Source organism: Schistocerca americana, chromosome 2 (assembly GCF_021461395.2).
Source record: "Schistocerca americana isolate TAMUIC-IGC-003095 chromosome 2, iqSchAmer2.1, whole genome shotgun sequence".
Taxonomy (NCBI): domain Eukaryota; kingdom Metazoa; phylum Arthropoda; class Insecta; order Orthoptera; family Acrididae; genus Schistocerca; species Schistocerca americana.
In genome coordinates, this window is record NC_060120.1 from 736,191,004 (window position 1) to 736,211,202 (window position 20,199).

At 43.3% G+C, this 20,199-nt stretch overlaps 1 protein-coding gene across 1 annotated transcript in view; it reads right to left on the minus strand.

Moving 5' to 3' along the window:
• Positions 1-714, minus strand: part of LOC124594392 (early growth response protein 4-like) — a 183,341-nt gene extending 182,627 nt beyond the window's left edge. The window contains exon 1 of the mRNA XM_047132761.1: positions 537-714. Coding sequence (XP_046988717.1) covers positions 537-704 — 168 coding nt within the window. The 5' untranslated portion in view covers positions 705-714. The remainder of the gene's footprint in view (positions 1-536) is intronic.
• Between the last annotated feature and the right edge of the window lie 19,485 nt (positions 715-20,199).

The window sequence follows — 20,199 nt, forward strand, 5'->3', positions numbered from 1 at the left end:
TCAGCACCAAAACTCAGATAGATGTCTTCCATTTAAAAATGTGTTCCTTCTTCGGTTGAACCACTACCTAAGTCTTAGAGTGCCGTTAGAATAAATTTTGTTGAAACTAAATCAAAACATTTCTCAAGACCTATGAATCCCAGACATAGCGGTAATCCATATTTCTTGTTGTTCCGTTCAGGACTTGCAAAGTGGTCCGTTGCGCTTTATCCACTTCTAAAGCGAGCGTGTTTCTTCCGTTTTGTGTTTTGTTTTAGAGCACACAGCCAGCTTTCATACTAATTTCCACTGAGCTTTGTTCGTTGTATACTTTATTTGCAACTGTTTTCAAAGCCCACTGCAGCTTCATTTTCAGGCACGTACGACTATTAACGAAAGGAAATATACCCGCAAGTTGTTGCTTTACCATTTCGTCATGGTTCTATCAAGGAAATGCTGAAAAATCTTAAATTTCATGTCATGATATTAACAGAAACAAACTTAGAGAACTGGAGGAACCAATTTTCAAAGCGGAATCTACGAATAGTAACCAGTACCTTTATACCGCTCCCTCTCAGGCTGCGAAGGTAAAAAAGAAAATATTTACAATAGCTGGCGCAGACACGTAAGGAGTAATTCTGCCCACGATCCAGACGTGGATGGAGCGGAAGTAAATCTCGTTGTATCGCGATACTGGTGTGGTACAACGCCGGCCGTCCGCGCATTGTGTTGATGTTTCTCTGCTTCGTAGCACTGCGTGCAGAACTCAAACGTCCGATAGAGTAGCGCGGACATGTGGGAAGCACGTGGTTGTGTGATAGTACGGGCCAACCGTCGCCAAGCAATCTTGCGTGTCACTGATATACGTACAGACAGATGCGATAGCTGCACACGACGAAATGAACCTACTGTTCCTAATGTCCTAAAGCTAATAAACGCGTCTTTTTGAAAATCAAGTGCCGCGTTTGCTACATATAGTTAGCGTCTCTTTTCAGTGGCGAGGCTTAAATCGATTCAGTTTCGTTTGCTCAGATGAAATTAGGAGTAATGCAGAGAACTTAAATTTATATCCTTTATTGTGCTAAGATTTTTGGCATATGCTTGACGGACGCTTGTGGAACACTTTTCAGAGGATCCGAGTGTGTGCTTAGATATTTTGCTTTTACTCGGCTACAGCCGATGATGACTTCTCTTGAGATCTGGAAATGAAGCATCGGCTTCAGTGGTAATGCTACGCTCGTAGTGGTTAAAGACTACGCTTGGTTAGTCTCGAAACGTTCAGCGTACTCGGAACTTCAGTGTTCAGAATTTCTTTGCTTGGTGGATAGCTTTTTGAAAAGTGTTCACTGATCTTAACCGACCTGACAGATTAGAACCGTGAGACCAGGAAACGAACTCATACCTTTACTTTCACTGTATCACTTCAGCTGTTAGAACAGGTTTCACCAACGACTCTCAGCTTCAAAATCATCGATTTCTTCCCAGTAATTCTTCGTTTTTGTTTCAGTTTGATGTAATGCCATTCGGGATTTTTGTATCGCTGAGACCTCTGCTTGTAGTACACACATTAAAGGATGACGCTATGACGCCGATGAAATATCTTTATTAATTCATAACTTTGTCATTGGCAGTTCCTAAAATTTGCTTTAGCGATATACAAGTACACTTGCTCCCTAAGAAAGAGAGAAGAGGCCAATAAGCAATTATATTCTTAAACTACCCGCGTATATTTCACTATTTTTTTCTTAATGATAATTGCACCATATAATAATGATTAAATTATGACGACAGAAAAGAAAGTTCGCAGTTTTTGTGAACCGGTAAACATTAATCCGTAGGAATATCAGACCAGAGAGAAATTCTGGCGGTTAAGAAGAAGCAGTGTTAAAAATCTAACAGGTCTAGTCGCATTTTCTGTTTTCCGTTGAACGTCACTGATTTATCAGTCAAACTACTCAAATTGCCACAAGAGTAACAGTGATCGGATTGTACATATAAGGTTTCTCGACAACCTGTGATTATTTTCAGAGCTCAGCATCTGGAAGAATCAAAGTTTGTCCAGATTTCTAGATGCCACAACGTCACACTTCGGTAGTCCAGCTGGTCGTGAACCGCTTAAGAAAGACTTCGTGGTAGACCTTGATACAACTCGTCTTGGCTTGAGTTCCGGAGAGTTGGAGATTGATCATCAGTACTCTTAGATTTAATTGGATAGCATATTGTTATAATGTATTCGTGTGACGCGATCGATCTGAGTTAATCTTGCATGCTTAAAATTTACGCAACTTAGTACCTCGACAATAGAAGCAGCTAACACGTCAGTCCTGTTCAATAATGCAACCCTACACTCTCTTTCTCTCTCTCTGTCTCTTAGCTCCATGAATAACTGAACTGTTGAAAAAGATTACTGTTTTTGTAAAAATTCTCATAGTTTATCGCGTACTTCGCTATTGGGTCTGCTTTTGTAAGTGGTGAATTAACGTTTATCTACCACTGCTGCGTTCTGTTAAAAAAATAAATACGTAATTATGACTCAAAAGGAGTACAACTATTCCTTTTTGTTTTTAGCTAAACTCCTGTTTCCTGTTCTCAGTTTCAAGATAACCCCGCTGAGCAACGGGGTTTAACTGCCAAGAAAATCCTGAAAGCACAAGACCGACACGGTGCCTACCGTTATGCAACGTAAGAGTACATTTAATTCTATGCTGATGTCAGAAGAAGAAACCTTTTTCAGTCATTTACTCGTTAATGGATTGTCTTTATCCAATATCTACATCCTTAGTTTCTGTTACTTATTCCTCTCCAATCATGGACTCCATAAAACTTAAAACGAATACCAGACGATTGACAGTTACTTTAAACATCCTCAACAGAAAATTTTGTCTTCACGTTTTAAAGAAAAAATAATAAAGTTTACGTGTTTGTGTTATTTTGAGTGACACTATGTAATGAATCAAGAAGAAAGCGATGTATCGGAAACTCGCTGCAAACGCATCAAACAATTTTGTAGTAAATAAACTTGTTTAAAAAAAACGGTAGTTGGCTACATAGCTGTGCAGTTAAGGATAATTAAAAAACGAGTAAAAAAACAAATAAGAAAGGAACATCTTCTGGGACGCATTTATAGGAAACTTGAACAACTGAGTGCTAATGTTCCACACAGCGCCAGCAGAGCTCTATGGCGGAGCAGCACCTGCCTTAACGCAAGTCGTTGACGAGCTCATTGTAGGAACACACTATCGTACTACAGAAATATGGAGAAAAAAAATGGAATGTCCCCTATTGAAAGGTATCGCGCGACGTAACTGACTGAATAGGATGCCAAAAAAACTAATGCTGGATTGCAGACTCAGGATTTGATTTCCCAAAGTGAACAGAAGAGAGTTTTCCTTGTTTGTTTCCAAAATATTAGGAATTTCAAGTAGTCTATTCGAGTCATCATTGTCAAACACCTCCCCTAAAGCTTCAAATTTAGGTCTTCTTTACTTTAACCTCGCAGATCCAGGTTGAAATAGCAGGGCCAGTACTGCCTCGCGCGTTCCTACATTTCTCCAGAGCCCATACTGACGTACTCCGAGGTCGCATTCTACCAGTCTTTCCGTTCTTCTGTAAATAATTCTTGTCAGCATTTGTCAGCTCTGCCTTATTAAACTGATACTTCTGTAATATTCTGAAGGATAAACATACTCTTTTTTGGAACGAGAATTGTTACGGTCCTCTTGAAGTCTGAATATTTCGCCTGACTCATATGCCTTGCAAAAAAGTCGGGATAGTTGCTCCCCCAAGAATTTCAGTAATTCTGAGGGAATGTCGTGTACTCGAGGGGCGTTGTTTTCACTTATGTCTTTCAGTGCTTTGTCAAATCCTGCTCGCATTATCATATCTCCCATCTCATCTTCATTCACTTCTTCTTCATGAGGAAGATAACTGCGGTTCTCGTTTGACAATATGTAGAAGCCAAAACAGTCTATGCTCGCAAATATTTGTAGTATTTAATGACCGGTTTCGATCGTTATGATGATCATCAGATTAATCTGTCTTCTTGACGCTAATAAAGAGGCAAATAAAATTTATAGCCACGACTGGCTTCCTCATATAACATACTTTTATATTATGTGGCGAATCCAAAAATTGCTATAAATTTTGTGTGTTTCTTTTTTTAACATCGAGAGATCGCTCTGCTTATGGCCATAACGCTCGAAAACGGTCATTAAGTAATACAAGTATTTGTAGTCATGGACTGTTTTGATTTCTACAAACTTCCTCTTGGTTTTCTACAATGTTATCTTCAAGTCCATTTCCCTTGTATAGTCCATCTGTATATTTCTTCCATCTTTGAGTAGTTCTGGCTTACTATGTGAGCTTCTGATATTCAGACATTTGCTTCTCCTTTCCCCAAACGTCTCTTCAATTTTCCTATAAGCGACATCAATCTTCCCCCTAATTACACATACTTCTTGTAATATAAAAAAAGATTTTTTAATAAATTATAATTGTATATAATTGAATATGATTGCGTTGTTAAAATGTTCTGCGCTTATTGGTATTCTTTTGGGCATCGGACTTCCTTACATTTTTGTTGAAGCTGCAGGCGGCGGAGGACTCCAGGGACACCGGCGTTTGTCGTGATCACGAAAATCCTCCTTCTGTAATTTTCCTCTTCACTTACTTCAATAAATAAAATGCTTGATACAGTTCTTTAACAGTATATTATTCACTCACACATATAATACATCGAGATCGCAATACATCATTTGTAAAATCGCACATCCTGATCGTCCTTCTACACACGAGAGTCAGACTGTGTCTGCCTAAAACAATAATCTGTACAACAAATTCAATGAGAAAACGTTTTCGTTTGTCTGCGCCTTACCGCGCATTCATAATTAACTTCTTTGCCAGCCCTCTGGTTACTCGGTGTTTCAGTTTTTGTTTTTTTAATGAATCTTAATTTTACGGTATCTTGGGAGCCTTTCATCATATACTTATACCTTCTACAGCCTTGTACTTGCCCTCTCATCCCATCTGCTTAATCATTTTTCACTCTCTGTCGCTCTCATTTTTTTAAGTGTTTGTATTCCTTTCTTTCTGCTTCTCTTACGCCACTTTTATATTTTAGCCTTCGGTTAAATTCAGTATACATCAACCAATTTCTGTTTGCCTACATGACCCTCTGCGATCTTCACTATGTCACCTCTCAAGGCTAACTATCCATCTCCTATTACCTACATTTCTTTCCCCTACTTCAATTAAACATTGCCTAAGGCTCCCTTTGTAACTCTCAACAACGTCTGATTCTTTCAATTGATGCAGGTTCCATTTCCTTAATTTCCTATCTTTCTGCAATTTCTTCAGTTTTAATCTGCAGTTGACAACCAATAAATTACGGTCGGAGTCCACATCTCCACCTGCAAATGTTTTACGTTTGACAATCTAGTTTCAAAATCTATGTCTGAAACCTTTAGTTATCTCCAGGATTCTTCAGCGTACAAGCCAATGATTAATTATGCTCTGTCCAAAATGTACCAAGCGGGTTCTCGTTTCATTTCTTTCCCCTGTCCATGTTCTCCTGCTACTTTTTTTTCTCTTACTTGCTCTACCATTGAAATCCAGTCCCGCATTACAATTAAATTTTAATCTTCCTTAACTGTCCAAATAATTTCTTTGATTAACATTAACTTGTACCCCTGTGGTAGGTGTTGGTTTCGTTTCTATCTTGACTACGATAATGCGTTCGCTTTGATGTTCTTTGCAGCTTACCGGTATTCCTATGTTCTTAGTCCTTCTGATTATTCAGGAACTCGAGTGGGCAATATCAGTAGCTAAAGTGGTAAAGCTGCTGGCTTAGACGATATGAGAGTCCAACGAATAAATCATTTTGGTCTAGAAAGGCATGACTGTCTCCTACGTTTCTTCAACAATTGTCTCAGCAATTGTCAGGTCCCAGAGTTACGGAGGGAGGCTCCTGTAGTTACCATTCTGAAACCAGGCAGGCAAGTTAACGGCTCAAGAAGTTACAGACCAACCTCGCTTATATGTCATCTCTACAAGATCTTTGAACGAGCGGTCCAAAATAGACTCTTAGAAGCAGTTAAAACCACTTTTAATTGGGCAGCAAGCTGGATTTAGACAGGGTAAGAACTGTACAGCTCTGCTGTTAAATGTAACCCAGTATACTGAAGACGGCTTTGAGGCGAGAATGCTCACTGGGATAGCATTTATCGAACAACAGCTTACGACACAATTAACCATGAAATCTTACTCCAGAGAATATACGGAAGAACTAAAGATTACCAGTTTGCACGAATAATTAAGATCTCCTTCAATATAAAGATTTTTCCTAGAATTTTAAGGTCGGTACTGTCGATGGAGGCTCCAAAAGACCGTGTTGCCACAGGACGGTGTTTTGGCTCCTCTGTTATTTAATATTTATACGAACGATCAGCGACTGCCTAACACCACACGAAGTTTCACGTATGCTGATAGTCTCGTCCTCTATTCCAAAAGTGAGGCCTTTGAACAGGTGGGCCTAAATCTTAACGCTACTTTGGAGGAATCAGATAAATACTACTGTAAGAGTCATTTAAAACCAAACCTCAGCAGAACACATGTGTGCATATTCCATCTGAGGAACAGACTGGCTCTCAGGAAAGTTCGAGTGACTTGGAGAGGAGTGCAGCTGAAGCACAGTTTCCAGCCCGAATATCTCGGTGGCACTCTTGACCGAACATTGACTTCCAGGCAGCTCTGTCTGAATGTAAAACAAACCGTATCTGCAAGAAACATCATATTGTGCAAAACTACGGAAACATCCTGGTGTGTAGCAACAAAAAAGTTAAAAGTACAGCTTTAAATTTAATTTATGCTGCAGGTTATTTATGTTTGGTATAATTCTGCTCACGCTAAACAAGTGGATATCGCTCTTAATGAGTCATGTAGAGTAATTACAGGCTGGCTGAAACGTACTCCACAGGATAAATTCTACCATTTAGCTGGAACTGCTCCTCCAGGTATCTGGCTTTTGATAGCTGCATGTAGAGAAAGGTATAAGGTATCTACCTCCGATAAACATCCATTATAGGGTCAACATCCTCCTCCTTCACGTCAGATGTCTAGGAAAAGTTTCATAACGACAGTAGGTAACATTGTCCAACAGACTTGTTCCAGTCTACGTTGAAAATAAGGTCTGAATACCACTGGATAACACAATCGGAAAATCTAGCTGCTGGTTTCACTTAAGAATGGTCTGTGTGGGAAACTTTGAACATTCTCGGAACAAGGTTTGCAAGGTCAAAAGACAATGTGCAGAAATGGAGTTATCCGACATCATCAGCCCTTTGTGAGTGTGGAGTTCCACAAACTACGGAGAATTTACACAAACGTAGAATATATGCTGCAAGATGTACCATCGATGTCCTGATGCCCTCGAGGACTGAAGCTGCTGTGATTGTCGAATACTGAGCTAATATTACTTAAATCTTCATCTTTTGTCTTTATTTCTTTTGTTTAACATTCCTTTATTGTATACCAATGCAGCTTATGATCTGTAAGGTGTAACATTGTCTTCAATACTTTTTTTGAATTAGCAATTAGGTCATAAATGTTATTATTATGAATATGTATGTATCTTGCATGCTGAAGTTTGATGCTTTGCCACGAAAAAATAAGTAATAAAAAATTCTTTATTGGATCTAATCCGACTTTGCCCCTGTTTGATATTGTATTTATAACCGTGTACTGATGACCAGGAATCCTGTTCTTCCTGCCATTATGCTTCACTAATTCTCTGACTTCAACCTATCCATCTCCCTTTTTAAATTCCCTAGCCTACCCGGTCGACTAAGGGTTATAACATTCTACCCTCGACACGTAAAAAGCCAGTTTAGTTTTTCGCGACGACGACATCTCATAGAGTTGTCCGCTTACGAAGATCTGAATGGGGAACTGTTTTACGTCCTGAATATTTTACTCACACCAAAATTACTGACTATGGCTAAAGCATGGAATGTAGTCTAATTAAGTCGGGTGATGCTGAGGGAATTAGATTAGGAAATGAGGCACTTAAAGTAGTAAAGGAGTTTTGCTATTTGGGGAGCAAAATAACTGATGATGGTCGAAGTAGAGAGGATATAAAATGTAGGCTGGCAATGGCAAGGAAAGCGTTTCTGAAGAAGAGAAATTTGTTAACATCCAGTATTGATTTAAGTGTCAGGAAGTCATTTCTCAAAGTATTCGTATGGAGTGTAGCCATGTATGGAAGTGAAACATGGACGATAAATAGTTTGGACAAGAAGAGAATAGAAGCTTTCGAAATGTGGTGCTACAGAAGAATGCTGAAGATTAGATGGGTAGATCACATAACTAATGAGGAAGTGTTGAATAGGATTGGGGAGAAGAGAAGTTTGTGGCACAACTTGACCAGAAGAAGGGATTGGTTGGTAGGACATGTTCTGAGGCATCAAGGGATCACCAATTTAGTATTGGAGGGCAGCGTGGAGGGTAAAAATCGTAGGGGGAGACCAAGAGATGAATACACTAAGCAGATTCAGAAGGATGTAGGTTGCAGTAGGTACTGGGAGATGAAAAAGCTTGCACAGGATAGAGTAGCATGGAGAGCTGCATCAAACCAGTCTCAGGACTGAAGACCACAACAACAACATGGCTAAAGCACAGAGAATATGGAATGAAGACTGGCAATCAGGATGAAAGCATTGTTTAGAAAGATAATTTTTTAACGTCAAGTATAAAATATGTTAGAAAGGATTTTCTGGAGAAATTGGTATGGAAAGTAGTCCCGCATGCAAGTGAAATTTGGACGAGAAGCTACTGAAATGTGGTGCTACAGGAGAAGTCTTGTCGTTCGACGATTTTCTTCCTCACATTGATCGTCTTACGAATAAGAAATTGTAGTTCAGGAGGACCACATCCAACGCCATGCAGGATCTCGGCGGCGCCATGCGACTAGCGCGCAAGAGGACTGAGTTCTTGTTCGCTCGGCTGTGAAGGATTATACAGCCATTTCACGTACCTTGAGACACAAAATCTACTTGTGTGCAGCAGGACAAGATCCACACTTATGGTGTGACGACGTCTGGAACGTCATGGACTGTTAACACGGCGACCAATGTAGCTTTCCTTGACGTATTAGTAGAGAGTAGTGTAGCGACAGTAGTGCCCCCAGTGACAACATTGGACACTGGAGAAGCACCGGACTATCTCTGTCTTTTCAGGCGAGTTCCACTTCTAGGTAGAGCATAACGATGGGCGTATCCCTGTGTAGAGGTTCCGAGGCGAATAAATGTTGCCAGACTGCGTTCGACGCTGTTATATGGTTCCAGCACCCGGCGTGATGACGTGGGGTGCCACTGGACACACGACACGACCACCTCTGACTCACATAACCACTTATCTGGACATCAAGCGTTAGATTACTGGAATATTAGGGCCGGTGGCTGCATCCTTCCTTTAAGGTCTCTGTGACATTTCCTGTCAACAACATAGCGCAAGGTCGTGCGTTGCCTGTGCTGTCCTGATCTACATCGATTGACTGTTGGCCAGCGCTAGACGGTCTCCAGATCTCTCATCCACTGAAAACATCTGATCACGAATTCCTAAGATACTGGTACACAACCACTCGTCAGCCACTGCGACTGGTAAACTCTGGCTTAGTGTGGAAGCAGCGTGGAATAGTGTATCGATGCTGCCGTCCGAGCTCATTTCGACTCAGTGCATAACCTGCGTTTGGAGCCGTTTTTATTAGTAGCTTCGGCACATCTTGTGTGCCAGATTTAGCACCGTGTCCGGCAAATCGTTTAGCAATTTAATCACGTGTTCTTTTTTCCATACTCTACAACACAAAGAGTAAAATTGCGATGTACATATGCAGACTGAAGAGGCGAATGAAAGTTTGCACGAAGGCCAGGATTCGGTCTTGGGTCTCCTGCTCGCTAGGCAGATGCGGTAACCCCTAAGTGACCCTGGTCTAGTGGCATTGCAGTACTGCGCTGTCTACCCTAGCACGCCTCTATCTTCAGTCCAAATTCCCATTCTGGCGTCAGCCCTCTTTTCCCATCGGGGCAGGCTGGCAGCAGCATATGCGCTGCTCATCAGCCGAAAGACATAGAACATAAAATAGAAGATGGTTAAAAATAACATAAAGGAGAAAATATGGTGTACATAGATATAAAAAAGGGGAACATTATGGAAGACAAATGACAAAAAGTGGCGACTGTAAAATGGAGATAGAAACTGTAAAAAAGTAGCACACACAAAAAAAACCACACACTGGGACAATTAAAAGAACACAAGGCGCAGTATGACTGGAGCATAAAAGTATCGACAGACGGCGTAGCACATAACAATCACTGACAATAACACTAAGTACAAGGCCAGCACACAATTAAAATCACACCTCTCAACGCACAGGAGAACAGCACCAAACACAAAACTGACGTGGCACACTGATGATGATCAAAATGGAGGATCTTCCAGGTGCAAAGAGATGAGGAAGAAGGGAAGAAGGGTGGTATGGGAAGAGAGGGGGGAGATAGGAGGGGGGGCGCGTCGAAGAGGGCCAGGGAGGGAGGGACGTGGGAGGGAGAGAGGCGAGGATGAGGTGCAGGGTCTCAGGGGGGGGGGGGGGGAGAAGGAGGAAATTCCGCTCTGGGAGAAGGAGGGGAGAGGAAGGAGGAAACCAGGGGGTGGGGGGATCAAGCCTGCAGACAGTGTAAAGGATGCGGAGATGTTGGAGGAAAAGGAGGAGGTGGGGGAAGGGGATGAGTTCATACAGGAGCCGTGTGGGGGAAGGAAGGCGGATATGGAAGGCAAGGCTGAGCACATGGCGTTCAAGGATTTGGAGGGCCTTGTAAAAGCGGGTGGGTGCGGAGACCCAGGCTACTCTGGCATAACAGAGGATAGAACGGATGAGGGATTTCTAGGTGTGGAGGATGGTGAAAGGACGCAATCCCCATCTCCGGCCAGACAGGAGTTTCAGGAGGCGGAGATGGGAACAGCTTTCTGCTGGATGGTCTGGAGGTGAGGGGTCCAGGTGAGGTGATGGTCGAGGGTGAAGCCAACGTATCTCAGGGTGGGGGTGAGCTGGATGGGATGACCATAAAGGGTGAGGTAGAAATCATGGAGGCAGAAGGAGCGGGTGGTGCGGCCTATAATGATTGCCTGGGTTTTTGGAGAGGTTGAGACAGAGGAATCATTGGTTAGACCAAGTGGTGAACTGGTCAAGGTAGGTTTGGAGGGTGTGTTGGGACCCTGTTGAAGGGTAGGATAGAGAGCCAGGAAGGCGGTGTCATCAGCATACTGGAGAAGGTGGACAGGTGGGGGTGGCTTGGGCATATCAGGCTCTGCTTTCCTTCCTGCTGTTGTAATTTTAATGACCAGCCTCTTTCGACCACATCCAAGAGGAATTTGCGCAGAAGAGCAAAGCGGTATTCTTACCGACCCCGGGGTTAACAACAGATATACCTGTCTTACTGAGTACTTAAAAGATACAGAGATGGGCGCACGAGAGCTTGGAGCGAACTGAAAGACACTTGTCAAAATGTAAACGAAATTGTGGCGTCCTGCTGGAGTGGAGAAATTTCTTTTTGTGACCGGCCGACAGCTGGCGCCTGGCACGGGCCGCTCCGTCGCCACCGGACACCGCAGGACGATAGCAGCGCCGGCACGCGACCGCCGCACATGTGGGGCCGGCTCTGCTCAGCAGCTTATCTCTCTGGTCCCTACTTGCGTCGCCGAGGGAGCGTCGGGGGACTGTCGGATGCGAAACGCGAGCCCGAGGGCAGATGCGGCCGCTGGAAAAGCACTGGGACAGAATCACAAGCGGGCTCACGCGGACAACAAACCCCGGTGACATACTCGAAGGGAGTTTCTGGAAGAAACGACAATACGTTAGCGAGGGATAATACACTGAAGCGCCAAAGAAACTGGTATACACATGCGTATTCAAATACAGAGATATGTAAACAGGCAGAATACAGAGCTGCGGTCGGCAACGCCTATATAAGACAAGTGTCTGGCACAGTTGTTATATCGGTTACTGCTGCTACAACAACGGCACATTATCAAGATTTAAGTAAGTTTGAATGTGGTGTTACAGTCGGCGCACGAGCGATGGTACACAGCATCTCCGAGGTAGCGATGAAGTGGGAAATTTCTCGTACGAGTGTACCATGAATATCAGGAATCCGGTAAAACATCACCGAGCGAGGTGGCGCAGTGGTTAGGCACTGGACTCGCATTCGGGAGGACGACGGTTCAATCCCGCGTCCGGCCATCCTGATTTAGGTTTTCCGTGATTTTCCTAAATCACTCCAGGCAAATGCCGGGATGGTTCCTATGAAAGGGCACGGCCGACTTCCTCCTCTAATGCGATGAGACCGATGACCGCACTGTCTGGTTTCCTTCCCCAAACAACCCAACCCAACCCCAGGTAAAACATCAAATCTCCGACATCGCTGCGGCCGGAAAAAGATCCTGCAAGAACGGGACCAACAACGACTGAAGAGAATTGTTCAATGTAACAGAAGTGCCACCCTTCCGCCAATTGCTGCAGATTTCAATGCTGGGCATCAACAAGTGTCAGCGTGCGAACCATTCAACGAAATATCATCGATATGGGCTTTCGGAGCAGAAGGCCCACTCGTGTACCTTTGTATTCGTGCACGACACAAAGCTTTACGCCTCGCCTGGGTCCGTCAACACCGACATTGGGCTATTGATGGCTGGAGGCTCTGTAATGGTGTGGGGCGTGTGCATTTGGAATGATGTTGGACCCCTGATGCGTCTAGATACTCTGACAGGTGACACGTACGTAAGCATCCTGTCTGATCACCTGCATCCATGCTCATTCCTACGGGCTTGGGCAATCCAGCAGGACAATGCGATACCCCACACGTCCAGAATTGTTACAGAGTGGCTTCAGGAACACTCTTCTAAGTTTAAACACTTCTGCTGGCCACCAAACTCCCTAGACATGAACATCATTGAGCATATCTGGGGCGCCTTGCAATGTGCTGTTCAAAGAGATCTCCACCCCCTCGTACTCTTACGGATTTGTGGACAGCCCTGCAGGATTCATGGTGTCAGTTCCCTCCACCACTACTTCAGACATTAGTCGAGTCCATGCCACGTCGTGTTTCGGTACTTTTACGTTCTCGCGAGGGCCCTTCACGATATCAGGCAGGTACAATACTTTCTTTGGCTCTTCAGTGTATGAAAACGTTCTGAGAGGAGAGAGCCCCTCAAACATATTACCTGCTCTCTGCTCTCAGCGTTCGACAATAATCAGATACAGTAAATAACATTACCTATAATACGTTTTATTAACGTGTTCCAAAATATCACTTCTGATTTCAGCACATTTTTCGGCTCATGCAGACAGCAAACAGGATGTGTGCGAGCAACCAGAACTCCTCAAAAAGGCCACAACCAATTTCCTTTCACCTCTTTGTCCAATTGAGCTGCAGCTTTGTCGGTATAGAGATATTTAATCCTAATCTAACGTCATATTTACTAACGACTTACACAGTAAAGCTGGTGCCAGAACTTTTGAGCACGAGTTCCGAAAGCACATTGTCAGTATAATACAACTAACGATTTGTTAATTCGCTACCACTTGCACCATCCCCATTAGCGACAGTTTTAATTTTGTGTCTTGGATACCATTGGGAATACAGAGCATGTTTAATCTGATATTTCCCGTTCTCAATGGATTACATTATTACCTCTTTGACACATATTCATTTCCACGTGAGAAACGTTGTATATGCGGTGAGTCTTTATCTTATTCCGTGACCAGACGTGTTTTCACGTGAGCATTCAGTACACTATTATATAGGGTGTCTACTTTCCAGTTCTGGAGATAAAGAACAGACATGGCAGGAACAGAACAATAAAGTCGCACCTTCATTTTGTTTAACATTACTTTAAGATTCATATTGCGGCAGCTGAAGATGAAGGCGTGTGAACACACGAGTAGTCTTACATTTAATTCAGCTCATTCGAAGTCTCAAACTCTTCCGCTGCTACTGGTCGCAAAACGACGCATATCTACGACAACAATTGCGTTAATACGCACAGAAATACGAATGAATCTTACAACGTAGGAGCCGGTAATTGTGGCTATTCAACGAGTCCAGTTATTTGGTAAGTCGGAGTTTTTGACTAGTGTGCTTCCTCGGTGCTAAGTGCCGTACGCCCGAAAAATGCGAGGGCATGCTGAAAAGTAATGCCTCCGAATTTTTTGCGCGAAAAAAATACTTTATCTTTATTCTTCGTGTCTGCATATTTGTTTATCACATAGTCACCCTGGCGACGAACGCATTTCACCCAATGAGATACTGTCTGTTGAGACCGTCACTGTGGAACGTTTGCCTTTATTGACGGAGCCACAACGTCACCTCTGCTTGCATCGCTTCTTCACTATCAAGGTGAACGCCTCTAGCCGGCCGCTGTGGCCGAGAGGTTCTAGGCGCTTCAGTCTGGAACCGCGTGACCGCTACGGTCGCAGGTTCGAATCCTGCTTCGGGCATGGCTGTGTTTGATGTCCTTAGGTTAGTTAGGTTTAAGTAGTTCTAAGTTCTAGGGGACTGATGACCTCAAATGTTAAGTCCCATAGTGCTCAGAGCCATTTGAACCATTTTTTGAACTCCTCTGCAGTGTTATTTAAGTTTTGGAAACAGATGAAAATCGAATGGGGCCAAATCGGGACAGTATGAAGGTTGATCGCTGTCAGAGAACCCAAGGGGTCGGACCGCTGCAGATGTCGCAGCGCTCGTGTGTGGTCCAGCAGCGTCGTGTTGAAGGAGAGGGTGCGCCATGTGCGGACGAACTCTTTGAATTCGTACTTTCAGTTTATGAGGATCCATTTCTCACGCATAGACATAGTTACATCACACACCGCCACATTACACGCTATAATTCGGAGCCTTCTTGCGGCAGAGGGTTATAGCTTGCGTCAGCGAAGCGGGAAAGTCGACTGAGTAATATACAAGACGCGTAATACCTCAACCTGTATTGAGAACAGAATAAAAAAAAAAAACGGAGGCATTGCTTTTCAGCACGACCTCGTAGTCAATTACCTCCAGGAGACGTCACTCTAATAACGTCTAACACTGCCTCTAGCTTTGATAATGGCATCAGTTCGGTGAGGAAGAGAGTCTACAATTCGCTTCAGGTTGCAATAGCCAACGGAAGCCACTGACCGATGATTAGGCCCCACAGAGCTACTGAACTGAAACGATGTTGATCGCTATATTTCAGCTGTTGTTCCAGATAGTTCCAAACACTTTCTGTGGTACTACAGGGGTGGTTTATAAGTCTGGTAAATTTCCATCAATAACGGGACTTTTTTTGCATCGTCATGGTTGGTAAGCTTAATTGCTCCAAGGATCGTATAAATAATTTCAACAATGTCCAGCATACAGTTCATTGTTTACAGTCGTCCGAATTGGTCCGCGTGTCGACTGCGACTGAAAATGGAGAAAACCGAGTTTCGAGCTGTTGTTAAACATTGTCATTTGAAGGGTTGGACTGCCGCACAAATCAAAACAGAACTGGGTGAAGTCCACGCGGACTCTGCACCACCACTGAAGACCATTTACTTTTGGATTAATGAATTCAATCGTGGTCGGACAAGCACCGAAGACGAAGCGAACACCTGCCGTCCAGTTGAGGTTATTGACAAATCAATGATGTGGCAATGCAACGCTACCGAATAAAGATTCGTGAAATTGCTGAGACTGCAGGCGTCTCAACTGAGCGAGTGCATAATGTCCAGCACAGAAAATTGGTTATGAAGGTGGTGTGCAAGTGCGTTTAGCGATTGCTCACAATAGATCAAAAGCGCATCCGGCACAACATTTCAACAAAAGTCCGGCAATGTTTCATCGCAATCCACAAAACTTTTTGTGCCGATTTGTGACTGATGACCTGGATTCATCAATACGCAAGATAGTGAAAACGGCACTCAAAACAATGGAAAAAGGCTGGTGAAAGTGCACCGAAGAACGCAAAGATCGCTTATCAGCTGGTAAGGTGATGGCCACTGTTTTTTGGGATTCCCAAGGAATAATCCTCATAGACTACTACTATGCAGAACCATAATTGGACCCATTTATACTTCATTGCTGGATCGTTTGAACTTGCGTTGGCTGGAAAAAGACCAAGGTTGGCACTCAAATGCTCCTTCATGAGGACACTGCACCATCCCAAACATCAGCAATGACAATGGAGAAAGTGCATGAACTGGCTTTGAACAGGTTCCTCATCCACCCTAGTCGAATGAATTAGTCCGAAGTGACTTCTTCCCGTTGCCCAATTTGAAACTCTCGCTTTCTGGGAAGAAATTTTCATCAAATGAGGAAGTGATAGATGCGGTCAATAAGTATTTTGCAAAGCTTCATAGAACCTATTTTTCCGATGGGATAAAAATGCTGGAGGATCGCTGGCCAAGTGTGTGTCCCCCAGGTGAGTATGTCGAGAAGTAAGGTAAGCTGTTTACGAATCAAATTTTTTATGTTTTGCTTATTGCCACGTTTTGTATTATCTTGAAATATGGGAGAAAGTGGCTCTGAAATGATACAGGATTTGGGCTGGACATCATTAAAAGGCGTTTTTCGTTGCGACGGAATCTTCTCACGAAATTCCAATCACCAACTTTCCCCTCCGAATGCGAAAATATTTTGTTGACCCCGACCTACATAGGGAGAAACGATCACCACGATAAAATAAGGGAAGGGAAAGATCGTACGGAAGCATATAGGTGTTCAGTCTTTCCGCGCGCTGTACGAGATTGGAATAATAGAGAATTGTGAAGGTGGCTCGATGAAACCTCTGCCAGGCACTTAAACGCGATTTGCAGAGTATCCACGTAGATGTAGATGTACCAGCCTCATCAAACCACCTTCGTAAGTTCGGTGATTTAGCGGGCTAGCCATTGTGCGATAGAGTGTCTGAATCTTCGTAGAACTGGGAACGTACTTACGCAACCCTGTCACGACAGCTGATGTCATCTTTAAATCCTGCAGTGTTCACAACATACTCACCATGAAGGTGTATAGAAAGAACAATACTTAGTCATCGAAAATGTTGAAGTAAACACCAAGTTTCACGTTCACGATAGCCTGAATGTTGGCCCAAGTTATGGTACGAGAGAATCACCTCCAGTTGGCTGGCTCTGAGCACTATGGGACTTAACATTTATGGTCATCAGTCCCCTAGAACTTAGAACTACTTAAACCTAACTAACCTAAGGACATCACACAACACCCAGTCATCACGAGGCAGAGAAAATCCCTGACCCCGCCGGGAATCGAACCCGGGAACCCGGGCGCGGGAAGCGAGAACGCTACCGCACGACCATGAGCTGCGGACTCACCTCCAGTTCCCACACAGGACAGGTTAAACGCATCATTGGACTGTCGGTGCAAGAAACGCCTTGCATCATTTGAAAAGAGACCAAATTTCGACTCATCGAATTTCACTATACGCCTGCAATCAGCTGCTGTGTAGACTCTGTATCGATCGATCCATTCAAGACGTGTAATTTTATGTGTCGCTGTGAGAAATGGCCTTTTGCTAGGTACCAGACTCCAAATGTCAAAATGGTTCAAATGGCTCTGAGCACTATGGGACTTAACATCTATGGTCATCAGTCCCCTAGAACTTAGAACTACTTAAACCTAACTAACCTAAGGACAGCACACAACACCCAGCCATCACGAGGCAGAGAAAATCCCTGACCCCGCCGGGAATCGAACCCGGGAACCCGGGCGTGGGAAGCGAGAACGCTACCACACGACCACGAGATGCGGGCACTCCAAATGTCCACCGATGGTATTTCCTTTCGCAGTGTTCGCTCGGAAAGTAGTTAAGATAGAACTGCATTTACTAGGGGCAGCAATTTTTATCGGGTCTGGAACTCATTAAAAAGGCATAAATATAGTTTCCTATTTATTAATTGGCAGAGACTGTAGATGAAGATGAAATAGGAGATATGATACTACGTGAAGAGTTTGACAGAGCACTGAAGAAAGATCTAAGTCGAAACAAGGCCCCAGGAGTAGGCAACATCCCATTAGAACTACTGACAGACTTGGGAGAGCCAGGCCTAACTAGTTAGCAAGATGTATGAGACGGGCGAAATACCCTCAGACTTCAAGAAGAATATAATAATTCCAATCCCAAGGAAAGCAGGTGTTGACAGATGTGAAAATTACCGAACTATCAGTTTAATAAACAAAAGCTACAAAATACTAACACGAATTCTTTACAGACGAATGGAAAAACTGGTAGAAGCCGACGTCGGGGAAGATTAGTTTGGATTCCGTAGAAATGTTGGAACACGTGAGGTAACACTGACCCTGCGACTCATCTTAGAAAATAGATTAAGGAAAGGTAAACCTACGTTTCTAGCATTTGTAGACTCAGAGAAAGCTTTTGACAATGTTGACTGAAATACTCTCTTTCAAATTCTGAAGATCGCAGGGGTAAAATACAGGGAGTGAAAGGCTATTTACAATTTGTACAGAAACCAGATGGCAGTTATAATAGTTGAGGGGCATGAAAGGGAAGCAGTGGTTGGTAAGGGAGTGAGACAGGGTTGCAACCTCTCCCTGATGTTATTCATTCTGTATATTGAGCAAGCAGTAAAGGAAACAAAAGAAAAATACGGAGTAGGTATTAAAATCCATGGAAAAGAAATAAAAACTTTGAGGTTTGCCGATGACATTGTAATTCTCTCAGAGACAGCAAAGGACCTGGAAGAGCAGTTGAATGGAATGGACAGTGTCTTGAATGGAGGATATAAGATGAACATCAACGAAAGCAAAACGAGGATCATGGAATGTAGTCGAAGTAAATCAGGTGATGCTGCCGGAATTAGATTAGGAAATGAGACACTTGAAGTAGTAAAGGAGTTTTGCTATTTGGGGAGCAAAATAACTGATGATGATCGAAGTAGAGAGGATATAAAATGTAGACTGGCAATGGCAAGGGCAAGGAAAGCGTTTCTCAAGAAGAGAAATTTGTTGACATCGAGTATAGATTTAAGTGTCAGGAAGTCATTTCTGAAAGTATTTGTATGGAGTGTAGCCATGTATGAAAGTGAAACGAGGACGATAAACAGTTTGGACAAGAAGAGAATAGAAGCTTTCGAATTGGGGTGCTACAGAAGAATGCTGAAGATTAGATGAGTAGATCACATAACTAATGAGGAGGTGTTGAATAGAAGAGGAGTTTGTGGCACAACTTGACTAGAAGAAGGGATCGGTTGGTAGGGCATATTCTGAGGCATCAAGGGATCACCAATTTAGTATTGGAGGGCGGCGTGGAGGGTAAAAATCATAGAGGGAGACCAAGAGATGAACACACTAAACAGATTCAGAAGGATGTAGGTTGCAGTAGGTACTGGGAGATGAAGAAGCTTGCACAATATAGAGTAGCATGGTGAGCTGCATCAAAACAGTCTCTGGACTGAAGACCACAACATTCATTAATTATCCAACAATGCAGGAAGTTTCCCTGCATGGTCTATTTTTTTGCTAAACAGTCTACCAGCATGCTCTCAAATGATGCAAACGTATAACTAAGAAGGGAAAAAAACAAAGAACACGAAATGACAAACAAAAAAGCCGCAATTGGAAGGTGGCTATAATTTCGCACCTTACTTCGCCGTGAACTACAACCACAATTAGGTATTATTTAATAGGTTGTACATTGTATATATGAATATTTAAAGGAGAGTGACATTGTCACGTACGCCTTGTAAATAATTGTTAACGCTTATTGCACGAAAGGTGACGGATTGTCTTTATTATCACAACGGCGTAATGAATGATTGCCTATACTAGTAGAGGTTGGAACATCAGTGGAGATGAAACGGCAGGCAGAACTCAAGCTCTGGGTGGAAGGCCCGCTCAGGTGTTGGTCTTGCTTAAGAACAGGAAGTAGCTAGACAGACGTCGTGGCACCTGAGCTCTGGAGCACAACAGGGTGATGGCCGGCCGCTATTGTAGCAGGACCGCAGGGATAACCGGGAACTCTGCAAATATTGGACGCAGGTGAGAGGAACGAAGAAGCGGCACCTTGGAAACCACGTTGGCTGGGTTATTTCCAAGGATTTTTACTCAGAAGCGTACCATTGTACGAGTATAGGTTTCTACTCGCAAACTTTCCGCGCTGGACGACAAAATACTAAAATATGGT